General features: G+C 45.0%; 1 protein-coding gene across 4 annotated transcripts in view; it reads left to right on the plus strand.

Moving 5' to 3' along the window:
- Positions 1-15898, plus strand: part of TBC1D8B (TBC1 domain family member 8B) — a 56281-nt gene that overhangs the window by 8216 nt on the left and 32167 nt on the right. For all 4 annotated transcript variants that reach the window (XM_019540239.1, XM_019540240.1, XM_019540241.1 and 1 more), the window contains exon 2: positions 5898-6008. In XM_019540239.1, coding sequence (XP_019395784.1) covers positions 5898-6008 — 111 coding nt within the window. The remainder of the gene's footprint in view (positions 1-5897; positions 6009-15898) is intronic.

Here is a 15898-nt window from a genome sequence, read left to right on the forward strand (position 1 = left end):
ACTTGTCGGTGTTGAATCCCATCCTATTCTCATCTGCCCACCCCTGTAACCTGTCTAGGTCTGATTGCAGCCTATTCCTCCCTTCTAGTGTGCCCACATCCCCCCATACCTTAGTGTCATCAGCAGTGTGAACAGGGTGTTTTTTACCCCCTCGTTCAAGTCACTGATGAAGATGTTGAACAGTGCGGGCCCGAGGACTGAGCCCTGCAGGACGCCACTGCCCACGTCCCTCCAGGTTGAAAATGACCCGTCCAGCACCACTCTCTGGGTGCGGCCCTCCAGCCAGTTGGCGACCCATTTGACTGTGTGGTCGACACCCACACAATCCCCCAGTTTCTTAATGAGAACGGAGTGAATTTGAATTACACACCCAGACTTACCCCTAAATTCTTTTGAATGTTAGTAAAACTGATAAAAGATATATAAGTAGAAGCTGGGGGAGGAAATCCTGAAGGCTGGGTTGGATGCATAGCAGTGATCTGTTTTGGAATTCAAAGTCTTTCCTTGAGGTTGGTATAATCTGAATGTTAGAGCCAGCAGTGGACTTGGCTGGTGGGAAAGACTCAGCATTGTCCCAATGGGAGGGAAGGAGGTTGGAGGAAGGGGAAAATACCTAGCAGCATCCTGCTGGCAGTGTGGTATCATGCAGCCTAATGAGCAGTCAACTTGTCTGTCTGTTCTTGTTTGTTGTTCTCAGGGTGGTGTTAACACTACCTCACTTGGGCAGAAACGTTTTCAGTCTGCTGGGAATTCTTTAATGTAGACTGCTGCAGAGGTAGTTTTTAAGTGGTGGCTCTGCTGTCTGTCTTGAAGCTAGTAATACAAAAGAAAAAGATTGATTATTGGCCACTGAAAGCAGTGGCTGCTCAACAAACCATAGGGGACAGCGTCTGTAGAGCTGGGAAAAGCTGATTCAGGATTTCTGTGGTCCCTACAAACAAAACATTATGAGTGGATGAATAATTCTTCATTTTTCAAATGGATTCATTAAGGGACTTTAATGACCTGCATGCAGCATACATACATACTGCAAATTTAGTCTAGGAATAACTTCTTCCCCCAGATATCCAAGTATCATACACAGTACATATATTTAAACAGCTGTCCTTCAGGAAGTACTTCTGAGCCAAGGCACTGAAAGAACCTGCTCCTACAGATGATTAGTATATGCCAAATGATAAAGTATGCTGAACGTACGGCTCAGCACTGTAAATACCAGAATATAGAGTGAGGAGCCTATACTTAGGCAACCGTGTTTGGAAACTTGACCACATCCTGTCAGACTGAGGTGTAATTTGTCCCTCTGCCCCCAGTGCCTTTAGGCTTCCTATAAGCTTACAAGCTTTTCTAGAGTGTTGTAGTCCATGATAAAAATGTGAACTTTGGCAAGATGGTTTTTAAACTTAGGCTGTCATAAAAAATGGCTGTTTCTTTTCTTCCTGTCTCCTACTCCTGCACTTTCCAAAGAGTTTCTGGCTTGACATCATTCAGGTGGTGTCAGATTGGCTATATTTTGTGGTCTGCAAGCTTGGGTGTGAATCTCTCTTTCCAGTGTAGTTGATCATGTGGACTTAGTAGAGTGCCATTTACCTCTGCGCAGATGAGTTCAGCCCTTGAACTTTCCAGCACGAAACTTGCTGAGATGCCATTAACCAAGAATCTGCTGAGTTGATTTAGAGCACCACCAAAACCGTGCTGCAGCATTCTAAAAGTGCATTTAAAATGTGTAGGGCCGGATCCAGTTCTTGGTGAGATTGCACAGTTCTGTGCCTTGTCACCTTACCGGTAAATTTGGTCCACAGCATAGTGAGTATCTAGCAGGTTAAACCCTGTTGTTGCAGTGTTCTTTGTAAATGAACCTTTGCTTCTACAGGGCCTCATTGACAGGGATCCGGGTTTTCTGTTTCCTGCGGGAAAATGGGAAGAAAACGCGGATTTCCCCTTTTAACTGAGAAACATGCATATTTTCCACTTCTGCAATAACCTCTCTGTAGGCTGGCAGAGTTGCAGGCTGCAAGGGGCTGGGGGAGCAGGAGGAGGGCAGTCAGGCAGGGGTGTCACGTGCATGTACATGCACGTGTCTGCCAGGCAGCCTGGAGAGCTGGTCCCGCAGGTAAGTCTGGGGTGGGGGGAAGGAGAGGTTGAGGCCCCCATAGGGAGGGAGGGAGGGAATTGGGCAGGGCTGGAGCAGGGGCTGCTTCCGAGCCCTGGCGGTGTGTGGGGCTTGGGTCCCAGGGCCAGAACGCGCGGCTGCTGGGCCCCGGTGGAGAGCAGGACGGAGCCTTGGGCAGCTCATCTGGGGGCAGGAGGGCAGTGGGCCATCTCTTTGCTGCTGCGCATCTTCCGGGGGGGAAAGGGGCACATGCCCCCCAGATCTGTGTGCAAGGTGGGGGTGGGAGCAGACTGCCTGTTGTAGGCTTGGGGCTCCCTGCCCTGCTGCCCTCCCCTGGGGCCTCTGCAGCCCAGTGGGTGGGACTCAGCATGGCAGAGCAGAGCGGGGCTGGGCAGGAAGCTCCTTGCTGCTCCAGGTCCTATGCCACCCTGGCAAAGCACCACCTGCCCTCCCAGCAGCAGCAGGGGTGGCAGTGAGGAGTTGTGCCTTTCGCTGCTTCTAGGCGGGCAGGGGGCAGCTTGCCACGGTGGCATGGAGTTCCCACAGGCTCTGCTCCACCCTGGATGCCCATGGGGGAAGGGGAGCGAGGCTCTGCATGCCCGTGGGTGGCAGCCAGGGCTCGGGCACTGCTGCAGGCGACTGTGTACCTAGGTCTCTGGCCCCATAGCCTGGCAGCTGAGGCCCTCCTCCGGCAGGGCTGGGGTGGGGATGCTGGAGGTGGGGAGTGAGGGGCACTGGCGGGGCCCAAGGGCTTGGGAATGAGTGAGGGGCACCAGCAGGGCTGGGAGGGTTGTGGCTTGGGAGTGAGGGGCCTGGACCTGTGTCCTGGTACGTGAAAGGGGCAGGGGGAGCTGTGACTTTTCCATGATTAAAAACCTCAAAATCAAATACCAAAATGTACTTAGACTTTATTATAGTGATTGAGGCACTGGTAGGCTTTCAAATTGCTTTCAAGTTGTAAACATATCAATAAAATATTGTGTTCAGTTGATACCTATATATGTAGTGGTGTTTCATTTTAATTGCAGATCTTGGGGGTTTTAATCAGAGAATTTGCAATTTTAAACAGAAAACCAGGATCCCTTCTCATTCAAATGGTTTAAGAGTTTCATCTCTGCATAAGAAAAATCTCTTGCGTCTCTGCTGATTGATACATGCATCTATTATCGTACCTGGTAATAACAGGCTTGTCATCTTCAGGAAGTTTTCTTTACCTTTTCTATAGCACACAAACTCTGCTCATTTCAGGGCTGTATAAAATGACAGAACCCGGTGGTAGATAATTTATTTTACCTTTAAAACCTAGTGTGTTGCTAATTTTTACAGTAGATATTGATTGTGCTGGCAATTTGAATACTGCTGCTTTGTTACCAAACCTTGTAAGATTACTCCTTCCAAATGAACTCTTGCACCTTTTACAAATAGTGACTCATATCCCTGTGCCATATTTCATAGCAGAAAGCAATGGCACAGGGAGAAAGGCGAGAGAGATGGCAATCAAAATATATACTAAAGCAAAGCCATATTTTAAAACAAGCTCAGTGTTATAATTTGTTCAATAAGCAAAAGGTCTTCAAATAAATATGTACTTCTTATGTTTAATTTGTAATGCGAAGGTTATAAATTGTGGAGAATGCTGATTTGACACAGCAGGTATGACCGTGCTCTTTTGTATTCCACAAAATTATGTCTGCAATGTAGGATTTATTGGCTTGAATTAATTTACTGATCCTTAATTGCTTTTGTTTGGTCTTTCTCATAATGTGTCCTTATTTTGTTAGGAAGAATTATTCTGATAATCTAATAGCCACTAAAAAATAATCTCTTAATGTGAAATTGTGCATGACCTAGTTACAAATTAGGCAGTGCCGAGAAGGGCTGCCTGCATTTCGTACCTTCTCAGATCGGGCTGTTTATGGTTCATTGCATTGTATGTTCTCATGCAACTAACAATGCATTTCTGAGTTTAATGGAGAGAGAAATGAGAAATTTTGTAGGGGTGCACTAATAAAGACTTTCTTGGCTGATACCCAGTTATTAACCAGCCATATGGGCCAGTACCAGTCTGATATGGAACCGATAGATCCGTGCACCGCTAGAATTTTATAGAAGAAAAGATTCCAGCAGGGAACCAGACTAATAATGGTAGAATAATTATTGATTGGTGGAGTTATAACAATGCTAAATCTGACTTGCTGTGAAATGTCTGGATCATATAATGACTTTCACTTGTTTATTTGAGGATGTATTGAGCAGTCCTTAGGCAAGAGCTCCTCTGCAGTGGAGACCGTTTCTACTGTTTAGAAATTTCTGGGAACATAATGCAATTCTGTAGATGTTACAGATGTAGAAATAATGTGGGGTATATGTAGGTTTCCACATCTTCTCTAGGACTCGGAGTAAATATAAGCTATTTTTTTATTGCTGGTATATCTTTACTGTTCTAAAATAAAACATTTGATTATGAAGTCAAACTAAGAAGGTATTTCTTCATGAAATTGAGATCTCTTGTTGATCTGAATCTTCCTTATGAAGGTGTTGTTATAATCTGAAGTTCTTTGGAAGTAATTTTGTGGTTGATTACTAAAGACAGACTTTGCTTAATCATCCGAACCCAAAAGCATAGATTTTTTTTTCTATGCTTATTTCTTTTCCCAGTTTTAATTTACCTGATTCTTAATTTTGAAGGCAACACTTGAAATAACTTAGTGAAGTGCAGATTTCTGCTACTTTACTGTAAACGTTTGGATGGTTGAGGTGAAATGCAGTGATGGCATTTTTCTCATGAAATTGTTCATCCCTAACTGATGCAACTCTCACTTTAAAAATCAGTATTGTTTGCCTTTGGTCAGAAATCTGCTCTAAAAACGCTTAATTTATCAGCGTGATTTTAAAGCTGGAAACAGAGTATTATAGCCATTAGATTTTGGAGGGCCTGACACCTATGGGAATAGTGGATCCTGGATAATGTACGTCCAGAATGCATATGGGGACAGGACAAAATATCCATGTTTCCCCCTGTCAGCGTGTGGGTGGTCATTTAAAAGGACTTGTGCCTGGGTTTCTAGCATGTATGTGATGGATAGCAGTCATTGTGTGGCAGGCAATGGACTTGGAACAGCTATGTACTTGCAATATAAGGAGGGAAGACACTGGGGACAAGTAGATCTGGGCAGTGCATGTGGCCTTGTGTAATGGGTGGGTGGGGTAGGTGGGTCATAGATAAAGGAAAATTCTGCAAGGTCCCTTATCGTGGCCACCCAGCAATGTAAATTCACTGAGCTAGAACAAACCCAGAATAAATGATCCTTTAAAGTGGTGCACAAATTAGTTATATTTGAGAAATATAATTAAGTGGTTCACATGGCACTATGTATACAGATAGACCCATTGCATGCTGGGAATAGTCATTTACAACCCCCTTGTACTATTTGCAATTTATACTTATGTGCCCATTCTGTAAGTATCCTGGAAAGGTTCCCAACCTTCAGATCTACCTGATAATGATCTAAGCTGCCCTGAAATCTCCCCAAGGATCTCCTCGACTGAATACTATTTCCCAAAGCTTTATTGCTTTCCTTTCTTGTTGCAGAAAAATCTATCTTTATTGACTCCACTACTCTGTTTCATCAGGATTATTAGGATGGGCCTGATTCTTCGCTCAGGCAAAACTCTCCTTGGCTTCCTGAGTAAAGAACACGGAGTTAGAGCCTGCATATGTGTGTTACAAAACGTACTTTCATGCTATTCATTGAACTTTCTAAAACTTTCTCAAACACAACAGGCCTTCTCGTGGGGACACTAGATGCAGTCTTGGATTCTACATCAAAAGTGGCTCCATTTCGTATCCTGCATCAGACACCAGATTCTCAAGTCTACTGGTCCATTGCTTGTGGTACGTATGAATCTTTATTTAGAGGTTAACTGGTGTTTGAAAAGGAGTGTTTCTTGGCTCACTGAGAATGTAACAAAGAAAGGGATGTGAACTTGTGCTGGAGCATCATCTCTCTTCTCCATTTAATTTAATTAGGCTGAAACAATAAAACTGCTCACATCATGATGGAAATGGAAAGGCTTCCAAGTACTACTCAGTCAGGGCCATTTGCGGTGTGGCTAGGTCGGGGAGAATGGAAAAAACCTGCATTTTACAGAATTGTGTCCCTAAAAGTGCTTTAACAGGTGTTCTGAGTTTTTGTACTTCTATGTTACATTTCAGTGTGAGATTTTTTTTTTTTCATTTGTTTATTAGCAATGTAGATTATAGAGAATGCATACCTGCCATTTGGGCACATCATAGCCAGTGTTAAGTCTAATTCTGTACTAATCATGTTGCATTTATTGAATTATGGCTCTACTGTTAGATATTTTAATTAATGGGTAAGGACCTTCTCTTCAGGCTTATACAAACAAGTCTTCCCCTGTAGCACTCATAGATGCCTCAGTACTAAGCATCATGCATAAAAACTGATAGACTCAAAAGCAGTATTGTCCCCATGAAACCTGTTAAAGCTTACAGCCAAGCCTGGAGGAGCTGGAGCTAAATTTTGTAGGTCACATACAAAAGGTCATGTAGATTGAAGGAGAGGGGTGGGAGGGCAATACAGCAGTGCACAGGAAATCTTGGAAGTTTTTGGAGAGTGCTGGGGACAACTTCCTGGTGAGAGGGTTGGAGACCAGCACAGGGCCATGCTCTTCTTGACCTGCTGCTCACAAACAGGGAAGAATTGGTGAGCAGTGGAAAAGTGGATGGCATTTTGAGCAGTAGTGACCATGAGATGGTCGAGTTCAGGAACCTGACGAAAGAAAGGAGAACTGCAGAATAAGGACCCTGGACTTCAGAAAACCAGACTTTGACTCCCTCAGGGAAATGATGGGTAGAATCCCCTGGGAGGCCAGTCTGAGGGTGAGAAGAGTCCAGGAGAGCTGGTGGTATTTTAAAGAAACCTTACTGAGGCCACAGGAACAAACCACCCCTATGTGCAGGAAGAATAGCAAATATGGCAGGTGACCAGCTTGGTTTAGCATATACCTCTTCAGTGAGATTAAACACCAAAAAAGGAAGCTTACAAGAAGTGGAAGCTTGGACAGATGAGTAGGGAGGAGTATAAGAGTATTGCTTGGGCATGCAGGGATGAAGTCAGGAGAGCCAAAGCACAATTGGAGTTGCAGCTAGTAAGGGACATGTAGGGCAACAAGAAGGGTTTCTACAAGTATGTCAGCCACAAGAAGAAGGTCAGAGAAAGTGTTGGTCCCTTGGAGGGAGGCAACCTGGTGACAGCTGAGGAGGAAAAGGCTGAAGTACTCGATGCCTTTTTTATCTTGATCTTCACAGGCAAGGTCAGCTCTCAGACTACTGCCCCAGGCAGCAGAGTTTGGAGAGAAGGTGAGCAGCCCTCAGTGGTGAAAGAACAGGTTAGGAACTATTTAGAAGAGCCAGTTGTGTACGAGTCCATGGGGCTGGAAGCAGTGCATATGAGGGTATTGAGAGAGTTTGCTGATGTGGTTGCAGAGCCGATTGCCATTATCTTTGAAAACTCGTGGTGCTCAGGGGAGGTCCCGGATGATTGTAAAAGGGCAAATATAGTGCCCTTCTTTTAAAAAGGGAAGAAGGAGGATCCAGGGAACTACAGATCAGTCAGCCTCACCTTGGTCCCCAGAAAAATGATGGAGCAGGTCCTTCAAGAATCAATTTTTAAGGACTTGGAGGAGAAAAGGTGACTAGGTCACATGTCAGCATGGATTCACCAAGGGCAAGTCATGCCTGACCAGCCTGATTGCCTTCTATGATGAAATAACCAGCTCTGTGGATACGGGGAAAGCAGCGGACATGATATATCTTGACTTTAGGAAGGCTTTTGCTATGGTCCCCCATGGCATTCTTGCAAGCAAGCTAAGGAAGTATGGATTGGATGAATGGACTGTAAAGTGGATAGAAAGCTGGCTGGGTTATCTGGCTCAACAAATAGTAATCAATGGGTCAATGAATAGCTGGCACCCAGGATCAAGTGGAGTGCCCCAGGGGTCGATCTGGGGCCAGTTTTGTTCAATATCTTAATTAATAATCTGGAAGATGGGATGGAGTGCACCCTCAGCAAGTCTGCAGATGACACCAAGCTGGGGGAACTAGTAGATGCACTGGAGGATAGGGATAGGATCCAGAGAGACCTCAACAAATTCGAGGATTGGGCCAAAAGAAATCTTGTGAGGTTCAACAAGGGCAAGTGCAGAGTCCTGCACTTAGGATGGAACAGTCCCATGCACCGGTACAGGCTGGGGGCTGACTGGCTGGGCAGCAGCTCTGCAGAAAAGTACTAGGGGTTTATAGTGGACAGTAAGCTGGGTATAAGTCAGCAGTGTGCCCTTGTTGCTAAGAAGGCTAACAGCATACCAGTTCTGCATTAGTAGGAGTGTTGCCAGCAGGTCAAGGGAAGCAATTATTCCCCTCTATTTTGCACTGGTGAGGCCACATCTGGAGTACTGTGTCCAGTTTTGGGCCCCCCACTACAGAAAGGATGTGGGCAAGTTGCAGAGTCCAGCGGAGGGCAATGGAAATGGTTAGGGGGCTAGGGGACGTGATTTATGAGGAGAGGCGGAGGGAACTGGGCTTATTTAGTCTGGAGAAGAGAAGACTGAGGGGGGATTTAATAGCAGCCTTCAGCTACCTGAAAGGTGGTCCCAAAGAGGATGGAGCTGGACTGTTGTCAGTGGTGACAGGTGACAGAACAAGGAGCAATGGGCTCAAGTTGCAGCAAGGGAAGTTTAGGTTGGATATTAGGAGAAACTTCCGTACTAGGAGGGTGGTGAAGCACTGGAACGAGTTGCCTAGAGAGGTGGTGGAATCTCCATCCTTGGAAGGTTTTAAGCCCTGGCTCGAATGATGAAGCCGTGGCTGGAATGATCTAGTTGGGGATAGTCCTGCTCTGAGCAGGGTTTGGAGTAGATGACCTCCTGAGCTTCCTTCCAACCCTAATTTTCTGTGCTTCTGTAAAACTAGATTACTGGTATTTTCCCCTTTTATTATTATATGTGGCCAAAGAGCTGTGAAAATAAAGCAAGGCCATTTCCTTATTTGTGCTGAGTTGAATTTTTTTAGTTTTGCTGGTAAGAGTTTACCCAGCAGCAGGTGTTTGCTATTGAATTACAGTAGAGCTGATGTTAACCAGAATGAATACTGAAACTCTGGTTATCCTTAAGTGGTTAGGATTGTCTGTATGAACAGGTTTAGTTTCCCTGATCCTGCTAAGCAAATAAAGATGCACCTTTGCACGTACAGGTTTTATGAAGAAATAGGGCCTTAACCAATACATATTGAGGTCAACAGAGAGAACTTCCATTGATTGGTCTTTGGGTGTTGGACCAGGCCCATAGTAAAGATATTATAGCTGAGCTTTCCAGTTTCAAAGCAAATATATTTGCAGCAGCCTCTCTGATGTGGGGGTAGAGATAAATGAGCTGAGTTATGGTGCAACTGCCTTCATCTCTCCCCAGAGTGAGGATGGCACTGCTGTTTTGCTACCAAACATTTATCTTCTCTTTTCCTTTTAAACCAACATTTCCCTTTCTGTTCATTTTCAACTCCTTTAAAAAGGCATAAATACCATATGCCACTGCATTCAGTAGGAAACATCTTACTATGAAATACTAATCTCTTCCTCCTCTATTTGCTCTTCAAGGATATCCCTGAAAATGAAAAATATTTTTGGTGAGATGTGTGCTGTATTGTGGAAAGGAGCTTGTTAAGGAACATAGTTTAGTACAGTGTGATGCATGGGACTTGAGAAGAGGAAGTGAGAACCTGGTAAAGTCACTAGAAATTGAACCACTTGTAGACTGCTGAACCACTTGTTGACTGTAGAAATCCAGGAATAACCTGGAGGAAACTCTCTGTGGTGACCAGCTGCCACAAGGATGTTCTGAGTGCAATAAAAATGCCTATAATTGAGTAAAAATAAACATGGCCCAGCCAGAGTTCTCAAGTGCCGTTTCCTGTTCCCCAAGGGCTTGGACCGCTTGTACTTAAATTGTATCCTTTCCTTCCTTTTCTACGTTCTCTACTTGGGTGCTCTTGAAAATGGTACCGTGTAACGTTCCTGTGATGCAAAGTGTAAATTCAAATTGTTCCCTCCATGAGGTAATATCTGATTAATAAAACCACAAGGCAAACTTACTTTGCTGTTGTTACATTTTAACCACGTTTTCTAAAACAATCATGTTAGTTGGTTTATAACCTTGCCTGTGGCATACCTGCTATTGTAACTATATATATAATTGCTTCATGGGAAGCATGTAAATGACAAGTGTCATCTTGTTCTAAACCTAATTACAATGAAAAGAACAAGATGATTATTCCCCTGAAGCCAGTAGCAAGCCGTAGCTAAAAAGGTGTTACATTTAAAAATTGTAATACAGGAAGGATATTTTTTATTTCTTTCCTTACCATCAAAGGAGTTTCAAAGAGAAACTGTGTTTACAGACTTTCAACAGGAACAAAGCAGAGTACCCATGTTCCTGGTGTTTTGATGAGTGGTGTGACAAGAGTGCTTGTGGATATGAAAGAGAAAGGGTGTGCTTATATTTTATTTAAAAGACAATGCTCATGTTTCAGGAAGTCAAACCAAGAATAAACATACAGGGAATTGGACAAACAGTTCTAATGCACCTATCGGGAAGTGTTGGCAGGAAAGCTTGGAGAGCCATTTAATGGGGAAAGCATTGCTGTATTCACGTTATGTATATTTATTGAGGTTTAGTAACTGCTGAAAAATTTGTAAAAGGATAGGTGCCCATGCTTGCTCCCCAAGAAAGAACAGATTTTAAGGAAGACTTGAAATGTTAAGAAAATGTGTATAGAAAACACCTAGTTGGTGTGTGTATTCATTAGACACTTGTTTAATTGGAACCCTTCCCTTTTATTCACTTCTGCTTGAGCTGGGGTATACAGTGGTTCACAATACATGTAAGATGACCTTGGAAAATGACTGATTCTGCAAGTCTTGTAATATAATCATTAGAACATATCCTCTGACTGTCTGTCTTGCTAGCAGGAAAACTATTCACTTGTAGCTGCAGGACTGAGCTCTTAGTCTCTGTAAACATGCACCCCCACTTTTCCTTGTTCATATTGTTATGCATTGTTATCCTAAATTTCTGTAAATGCAAAAAATGTAACGACGGCTTTGCAGATACCTGGTGGAATTGGCAGCTCACTTTATAGCTTAGTGCTCCTTTGAATATAATTGAACTTCTGCACAGTGTTCATTATACTTTCTGGCTTACATTAATACGTAAGTTCATACTTGGATAAAAGCAACTGCACGTGGGCATTTATAGTGTAAGACATTTAGAGCTTTTTGCCATGACGCATGTATAAAACATGGGCCACTCTTGTGAAGTAGGTGTTTATCTCACTGTTACAGATTTTAAGGATCTGAAACTTAAGGAAGTTGAGTGCCTTCTACAAAACCAGTCAGTATGTCAGTGCCCAAGACAGAAATATGTCTTACGATTTCCAGCTTCTCACCTTGTGCACCCGCCCACAAAGAGGTGGCATGCACAGTCATACTTCTGGTCCGTTTTGCGAAGCAATAAGAACTGTTTCTGATATTCCTGTTCACTTTCCTTTACATGTTGCTTTTCAGTAGTATCAGATGTTAGAGCCAAAAGAAACACCACATCGAATAGTCTTAAAAGCTGGAATTTTTGAAAGGCCTTAAGTGATTTAGGATTCCGTTTCTGTCCACCTAAACCTTTTAAACACTTGAAAATCTCACACTTTGGGTAGTCTACCTGTGCCTTAAAATGTTGAATGCTTGGTTTAATGCACAGAGGGATAGAAAATGATGTTGCCCTTTTATTGCTGCTTATTACTCCTGACACCTATTTCCACTCTTCTTAAATGCTACTGAAACTGTTAGATGGGCTTTATCTGTTTCTCCTTAAATTTACTTAAATCAGTGGTTTTCAACAGCACCCTGGGGAGCTGCGAGTCCCCTTCAGAGGTACCATGACACAGATGTTGCCATTGCTTCGACATCTTGGTAAAACTGCCCTGCACCTACTCATGTTGCATTATGGTTGTGATCACCCTAAAGCAGGCAGGAGCTGCCCTACGCTGAGTAGCCCTCCCTGATATGGCCCTTCCCACGGTCCCTGGAAACAGAGGCATGTGGGACAATTCCACGTGGCCGACTCTATTTCCAGGAGGAGCGTGGCAGGGGCCAGACCAGGGAGGGCTGTGTAGTACAAGGCAGCTCCTACCAGCTTTAGGTTGGTCACAGCCCTAAAGTAGTAGTACCATGTGCTCATGCCACAGCCTCTCTGGGCTGGCAGCGTAAGAGGTGCATGGGGCAATTGTCTGGAGGCAGCACTGAGGGAAGCTGAGGCAGCCTTAACATTTGCTTCTTAATTGAGGGTAGCGCCAATTAAGAGGTAGTACTGAAGGGGTAGCACTGAAGTGGACGGGTGAGAAGCAGAGGTTGAGAAGCACTGATTTAGAGCAATTTCTACTCAATGTAGATGCAAATAAACCTGTGGAAAGTTGGTTTCTTAAAGCAAAATGAAGACGATACAGCCTTATTGCAGAGGGAGGCAATGTTGGTACTTCGGTGTTTTAGTCTTGTTTATTGCTAAGTAATTTCCGTAGAGACCTCAAGGTGGACCAAGGCAGCGATGGGACGATAACAGAAAAATTGATCTGGGGGGGATAGGTGAAGATGTGATAGAAGAAGAGGTGGAGGTGGAAGAAGATCAAGCAAGATACAAGGAGGTGGAGGACTGTAGTAAAGGCAGTTACAGGCTCTCAAGGCCTGTGAGACTGGAGAGGGAGAATTTGTGTAGAGCAAGGGTCAGCAACATTTTTGAGCAGAGTGCCAAAAAAAAATCCTCAACCTTGATTTGTAAGATGTTAGCGTGCCAGGGGTAGGTGGCGTGGGAGCTGTGAAGGGCCCAATCTTTGTTGTGGCAGCACAGCCCTGGCCTGTTCCTTGCCGTCTGGTCTAGGGCATGCATGCATCCACTGCCAGCAACAAGCAGGCCTGGGGCTCCACGGACAGTGGTGTAGCTGCTTGTAGCCTCCCGGCTGCCTGCACAGCCAGCCCGGGCTCTTGGGTAGGCCCCTGCTACCTATCACAAAGCCCAGGCTGCTTGCAGCAGGCAGCGGGGAGGCTGCAAACAGCTGTACCAAGGTCTGCGGAGCCCTAGGCTGGCTCATTGCTGGCAGGTGCATGCATGCCTCCAAGCAGACAACAGGGAAGGGGCTGGGACTGCGCTGCCACAACAAGGATCGGGTTCCTGCCGGCTCCTCTGTCATCCGACCCAAGGCATGCATGCCAAACAGAATGTCTTTGTGTGCCACACACATGTGTTGGGGGTTGCCTACCCCTGCTGTGGAGTATGAAAACTTGTAGCCTCTTATTCTGTAGCATCTACTTGGCTAAATTTGCTGTATAAATCCTTAGTCAGCTCAAGGAATTACCACCCATCTCTTGACTTTTTATCTCGGTGCTCTTGGCTGCATTCCTCTCACTGTTGTTTCATAAACACCATCTTCACTTCATTACTATGATGGCTGTGCTTTAGTAACTGTTGCCACTGGCAAAATTCTTCATGGAGTCTAGAAAAATGCCTAGTCTTGAAGCATTATCATAATCTATTTTGAGGTTGGCCCTCTGACATTTCACATATCCAAGTTCTAGCTAGCAGCTAAGTTTTCTTCTGCAATGTAAATTACTAATCAAAATACCTTGCTGGAAAGTGCAGTGTTTCAGCAATTTTTTTTTCTCTTGGCTCTAAAGTTGCTGTGACATTTATTTATATAGCATGTGGCTGTCCAACTAGGGGACTGTAGGCAGCATCCAGCTTGCAAGGGGTTAGTATGTGGACCACAGGCTCCTGCCTGGCCACCATTTGCTTCATTGCTCCCACTTGTGTGGCGATGGCTGGGGCAGGCAAGGCAAGGCAGCCAGGTCGGGGGTGGCCTGGTAAGCTTGTTGCCCAGACAGCAGCATCAGCTATGGGAGCCTCAGGCTGCTTGTGTGGGACTGTGGAGTAGGGGAGGGCATTTGGGAAGTGATGGGGGGTGGGGGGAATGGGCTTGCATGAGTGGCAAGGGAGGGGGAACTCATCTGCCTGGTAGCAGCAGGGCAAATAAAGGAGCTCTCCCACCTGGCAGCAGTCGTGGGAGGTGGGACATGGCTGCGCACAGTGGATGTCCTAGGGGCCTTACCTGGCTTGCAGCCTAGGGCCTGCAGCTGGTGCTACATACAGCCCCCAGCCACATGAAGGCTGGACAGCCCTAATGGATGTAGCATGTGACAGCTCTCTGAAACCAAAACTGGGGAGATCTGGGTGGGTAGGCATTTGCCCTAAAGTAGCACTGTGTAGGAAACGAAGCAATGAGGGTAAATCGGCCAGTTAATTATTGCATTTAAATGTCATCATAATTTGGATGATCAGCCTGACCTTGGATTATACGGTTTGTTTCTTTCTAAAATATTTTACAAGAAAGTTTCTTAAATTACTCATCCTTCTGGGAAGAAGGGGAGGAAAGCACTTCTTATTGCACTACACTGATGTTGCAGGAAGTCCAAGAATGAGACCAGTGCTCCTGGCTGTGCCAGAAGATATTTCAAGGACCATGTAGTCTGCATGAGTCAGTGAGGCAGTGTTTCCTACCACAGGGATTGACTCCCACACACTTTCTATATTTTAAATGGGATAAGGTTTCTTTAGCATTGTGGAACCCTTTTTTTGCACATGACAATCCCAACATGGTTTCATTTCACAGCAGAGATGGGACTTCAGTTGTGTGGATGGAAGTGACTTTGTACTTAACCTAGGGTCAACAGAGCTTTAGCATATTTAGGAACATAATGATTGCTGATCTTCAGTGCAAGGGCAAAATGTGAGTAACCATGTTGAGTGCAAGGAAGTGGTAAACAAACCCTACAGTGTAATAAGAGGTTTTACCATTATTGTGTGTTTGTCAAAGAGATGGCTTTACTCTACACCAAAACCTCATTGGTACCACTTGTTTTTTCTTGCTAGTGTTACAATGTACAGTAAAGCTACTGTCCCCCACCATCAGTGCAAATAGGGCCTCAGAGATCCTTGGGCCTTGCAGAACTGAGTGTTGCAGTGCCCAGTGTCTAGGCCCTCTGCTCCCAGAGGGGAATTCATGGCCCTGAGTTAGGTGTGTGGGCCCTGTATGCAGTCCACAAAGGGGAAGTAAGGCACCTCAGAATAGGATTTGTAATAGCCAGCACACTGTAAGAGGAGCTGCCTTGAGAGCTAATGTTGAAGAGGACAGTTTCTCTTAACTGCCTCTCGTTTCCAAGGCTTAGACCCCTCACTGTGTTGCATGGAAAGAGAGAACCTGTGCTTGGGATTTGTCCTGGAGTTAAGTGCTTAGGCTATTTCATTTGAAACCAGAGGAGGCATTACTCCTTTCTTCCAAAACACAGTTGATGTTAGTTCCTCCTTCATCCCCTTCTGTACAATAACGTATTGATAGATCAGTTGCCCAGGTTCTGGGAGTCTTAAGCCTCCCTTCTCTGCATGAAGGGTTTCAGATCCATACCTCTCTCTTCCTGGGAGTGTGCCCTAACCATCTGGCTGCTCTGGGGTGGGAGCACTCTGCCCATATTGGTGCGGTACCAGGGTCCAGAAAGGCATGGAAGATCCACAGGGTTAGAGTGGGGGAGAGAGAGAGCATGACTAGTTTAAAGGGTACAACACTTGTCCATGTGGAGATACCTGGGATCAGGCCCATCAGGGGATATAGTTGTA

The sequence above is a fragment of the Crocodylus porosus genome, unplaced genomic scaffold (genome assembly GCF_001723895.1).
Source record: "Crocodylus porosus isolate Cpor-Errol unplaced genomic scaffold, CroPor_comp1, whole genome shotgun sequence".
Taxonomy (NCBI): Eukaryota; Metazoa; Chordata; order Crocodylia; family Crocodylidae; genus Crocodylus; species Crocodylus porosus.